Raw genomic sequence first — 4399 nt, 5'->3', positions numbered from 1 at the left:
AGATATTACAGAATATTTACTTCCAGCTCAAGTGTTTTCTTTGCTCCAGTGGCCTTTCTTCAAGCTCCCCAGACTCCTCCACCTGCTTCTCTGTAGAGTAACTTCAACTCTATGCCTGGAGCTTAAGCATATGAAATTCATCTTGAATTACAGTAACAAAAACACCCCATTCAATGATAAATGGCAAACTGGCAGGGATACTTATGACATTATATAATGTACAAAATACCCTGTTAATTATGATAGAATTAATAAATAAAAAGCAACAGAACCCACCATGGCTAATTAATCCAGGCTCTTCTCTGCTCTTACAGACAGACACAAGGCAAAAAAAAAAAAAAAACATCTGAAAAAACTGCTATACCCTACTTCATGTCAAACTACACCCAGAAGCTGGAGATCATACTGTGTGTCCCAAGTCATCTTTAGCTCCACTTCTAGTGCTTACTGCTATGTAACATCCACTGTTAAGCTACAGATTTCCTACTACAGCTTTTCAGACAGGCTGTAAATGTGATGTGCAGCAAGGTCAATTATCTTTCAAATGAGATTTAATCAAAGAGGACATCTCACCCTTAACAGATTTAGTTATTTTGTTCAATTACTGACAAATGTGTCAAATATGTCCCTGAGAAGTCCTGAAGAAATATATATCCAGTGCAAGTAACTTTATCAGAGGAGAGAAAAACAAAAGTGCTACTATCTCCTCAAGAGAATAAAACGATGTGGCAAGAACTGGTTTTCAATCTTGTATAATAAAAAGGTAATTTGCTACAAGAACTTTAACACCTATTTGCTAAAGAAACCCAGAAACTCACATACTGGAGTCAGACAGGAGCACACAACCGATATTGATAATTGCATGATACATTTTAAACAGATCCAACACATACTACCAGACAAACTTCTCTCTGAGATAATACAAAAACCAGCAAGAAATAAGGCACAGCTTTTTTTTGCACATTGGAAAATGAAACAAACCTCTTCACATTAGGCAGTGTTCTACCCTTTCTAGTTTGCCCAGACTTGTTCCTTCTCTTCCCTGTGTTTTACCACATTACTAACACAGAGCAAGATGTTTTGTTTTTTTCCCTGACATTCTAACACCAGACAAAGCTTTCTTTCATCAGGCATTCAACTGTGTCCTAGCACCAGGCTCCCAAAAAAACAGCACTGCTGGACACTATGCAGTCTTCTGTAGATAGATTACAGACCACTGCTTCTTAGAAGAGGAATCACAGTACCTGTAAACCTGATCCTTCAATAGAACATCAATACCAAGAGTCCCCAAACAACAATGCAAAGCTTTGTGATTATACCAAATCCACTGTAACTGATGGGTTTATTAATCTTATACCCAACTGGTATTTAAAAGACTGAGAAAATGAGAAGGAACTCAGTGTAACAGAATGCAGAAATAGCAGGTTTTTACCATCCAGAAAAGTCACCATACTGATGATCAGCATTTCATTCCACCTTCCTAGCTGCAGTTTTAAACAGAAACTTAATTTCCCCATAAACTAAAACATTTTTCTGCAACAGATCAAATGTTAGAAAAAGTACTTTTGCACACATTAGGTTTGGTGCAGCACACACTGAAAACCAAAAAACAAAACCACACAGCTCTGCACAGCCAATTCAGCTCTATCCCAACACATTGCCACAAGCTTTACCAAAACTAAGCATTTTTTGGTGATCTGAAATCAATATGAATGTTCAGAGCCACACCTTCCGAACTGGGACAATTAGAAACAGCCAGAAGCAGCTCTGACAGCAATATAAAAAGCCTGGTTTAAAAAGAAAAAAAAAAGAAAGAAAAAGAAAAACCAGCAAAAAACCCAAACCAAGTCAAGAGCATTTTGAGCAAATCTTTATTTTTTTACTCTGATAACTAGAAATAACAAGGCAAACTAATTCCCCAATTCTTTTTGTCAAAATGTTGGGGCACAATGGAATCCAGCCCTCAAATAAACACACGCTTTGAAAAAGGAAAAGTAATAATTACTTTTGTGATTTGTGCCTTGCAGACAAACTTGAACGACCCTGAGAGAAGTCTGTGCAGACAGATCACTGGAAAGATTTATGTGCAGCTTGTTAGATGTTTCCCACCCCCTTCGTGTTATTGCTCTGCAAATTGAGGAATGTTTTAGCAAGTGTTAATCTTGACTAAGCCCCATCATAAAGAATGCTACAATATTGCTTTTTATTACAAATAGCCAAAACTTCTTTGAGAATATAAATGTGTAAAACAATTGTCAACTGACTGTACAGTGCATTTATAGGGACACACTCCAGAAAGGAACATGCAGTGTAAAGAACTGCTTTATACATTAGCCCTTGGCCACGAGGAACTCGGCAGTACTACAACTTTAATGACTATAGAGCGGAAAAAAATAATTAAAACCCAAAAAATCTCAGTTTACATGGAAGTTTACTAAGACTTTGGGATACATACATCACTGTACAAGGAACAGCAATTTTTAACTAGAAACTGTCATGATGCTGTAACTCTTGGAAGGGCTGGACCTGCCAGTCCTCCACTCCTCCTTACAGCTGGTCCGACTCTCCAGTTGTTTGGTCGCTTTCCCACCAGGCTGGGGACCTTCGTACAAGACACAGATAGAGCCGTCTTCACCTATGCGATAGGACACTTCGAAAGGGTCGACCCAAAGAGTTAACTCGCTGGGTAGGAGCTGGAAGAGTCTCTCGTGGCTCAGTCCAATCATGCCCGCTGCCTTTCCTATCAAGGGGTCCATCTTATGGTTGATCCTAATGCACCGGTACCCGGAGCCCTTGGAGGGCACCTGGGGGAACCAGTGGTGCTTGTAGTGCTCTGCGGGAGGGAACAAAAACCGGCTTTACAGCGGCCCCGGGGCCTCACCGCCCCCCAGCCCGGCCGGACCCCCCGCAGGGCACCGGCGACCGCCCAGGCCAGGCCCCCCCGCCCCCCCCGCTCACCGCGCAGCGCCTCCTGCAGGCACTCCCGGAAGCACCGCAGCTGCTCCTCGCCGATCCCGCCGGCGGCCCGCAGGAGGCGGGTGACGAAGGCCGCCGCCGTGGAGATCTCGGTTCTCATGGCCGCCCCGGCCGGCTCGCACCTCCCGCCGCTGCCGCCCCGGCCCGCTGCCAGCGCCGCCGCTCCGCCCCTGCCCCCGCGGCCAATGGCGACGCCGCGCAACAGTCGCGTCACAGCTCGGAGCCCCGCCCCGCCGGACAGGGCGAGGCCCCATTGGCGGAAGCGGCCGAGGGGCGGGGCGGACGCGGCGATCGCGGACGCCCATTGGTGGGCGGCCGGGTCCGAGCCGTGTTTGTTTTGCTGGCGGAGGGGCGGGGCCTGTGTGCTGGGTACCCCCCCGGGCGGAACGAGACCGTCGGTACCGGCATCGGGCCGGCACTCGGCAAGCCTCCGAGGGCCGGCGGGAGGCCCTGCTGCCCGCTCGATCGCCGTGCAACCGCCCAGCACCGACCGCGCCCGGAGCCCCGGCGGCTTCGGCGCTTGTTCCTGCACCGTCCCCCTCAGTCCTTGCGGCAGCCCCCGGGGTAACCGCAATGGGGACCGCTTTGTGCTCCGGGGAGCTCCTCGGCTCCCCCAGCCTGGAGAGCCCGACCCGGCGTCAGCGGTTCCTCTAATCCCCCGCAGCCCTGACCAACCCCACACCAGCAGCCCCCGGGGAACCACGGCGGGTGTCCTGCCTCCGGCCCAGAGCTCTCCCTCTCATTGCTCAGGACCTAATAGGAGCCAAATCTAAACAACACCCCGCTGTCCCTTTTTAGACACACAGCTCCGAGGCCCAGATGCTCTTCCACGAACACACAGCAAAAGAGTTGGGAACATCTCATCCCCTCATTTAGCCAAGTACCATAACTCGTTGTTGTGATACAAGAGCCTACAGGTTCCTCTCAGGAAAAGAGGCGGTGCAGAAAACACCCCCTGACTTCCTAAAGCCTGTTCACCTGCAAGTGGCGAGCAAATTGCGACCTCTGCAAATAGCTGCAAGTTAGGAAACCTGAATTCTGTTTAGTTCATGAACTACAGAGTTGTGTCTATCAACACTGCAGTGAAAGGACACCTTCAGAGAGCTGTACTGCAGCTGTCAAGCACAATACCTGCCAGTCTGGACAGGTTTTTGTTGTTAGAAATCAACACAAGCATAATGCTTATGAGAGCCATCCGCACACCACACCAGTACCAAGGTTCTAGGCTGGCCCTGCAGACACCACCAAGAGGAACACAAACAGCTGGACTCTGAGCAGCATTTCTGTGGGCCATAAACATCTGAGCTGTGGGCACAAACCTTGTATTATTCTGATGAATAATGAACATGGCTGGCTTCAGACAAGGAGCTTTGTCTGTGGCTCATTAGAATCATCACTGCAGAGCTTTGGAGTTTGTGGAATA

At 47.9% G+C, this 4399-nt stretch overlaps 1 protein-coding gene across 1 annotated transcript; it reads right to left on the bottom strand.

Moving 5' to 3' along the window:
• Positions 1 to 1848: 1848 nt before the first annotated feature.
• LOC115599005 (protein BTG1-like) lies at positions 1849 to 3112 on the bottom strand. Its single transcript, XM_030458510.1, has 2 exons — positions 2959 to 3112; positions 1849 to 2833 (listed from the first exon to the last, which is right to left on the bottom strand). Exons 1-2 carry the CDS (start codon positions 3074 to 3076, stop codon positions 2481 to 2483), a joined length of 471 nt encoding a protein of 156 aa, XP_030314370.1. The 5' UTR covers positions 3077 to 3112; the 3' UTR covers positions 1849 to 2480.
• Between the last annotated feature and the right edge of the window lie 1287 nt (positions 3113 to 4399).

The sequence above is a fragment of the Calypte anna genome, chromosome 12, assembly GCF_003957555.1.
Source record: "Calypte anna isolate BGI_N300 chromosome 12, bCalAnn1_v1.p, whole genome shotgun sequence".
Classification (NCBI taxonomy): Eukaryota; Metazoa; Chordata; class Aves; order Apodiformes; family Trochilidae; genus Calypte; species Calypte anna.
The sequence above is the reverse complement of the archived record's forward strand: the minus strand, read 5'-3'. Positions and strand labels throughout refer to the sequence as shown.

Excerpts from the sequence above, each read along its gene's own strand:
- LOC115599005 (XM_030458510.1), bottom strand. The coding sequence starts at position 3,076 with ATGAGAACCGAGATCTCCACGGCGGCGGCCTTCGTCACCCGCCTCCTG. Across the intron at positions 2,834-2,958 it reads CCTGCAGGAGGCGCTGCGCG|AGCACTACAAGCACCACTGG; the intron begins GTGAGCGGGGGG and ends TCCCTCCCGCAG.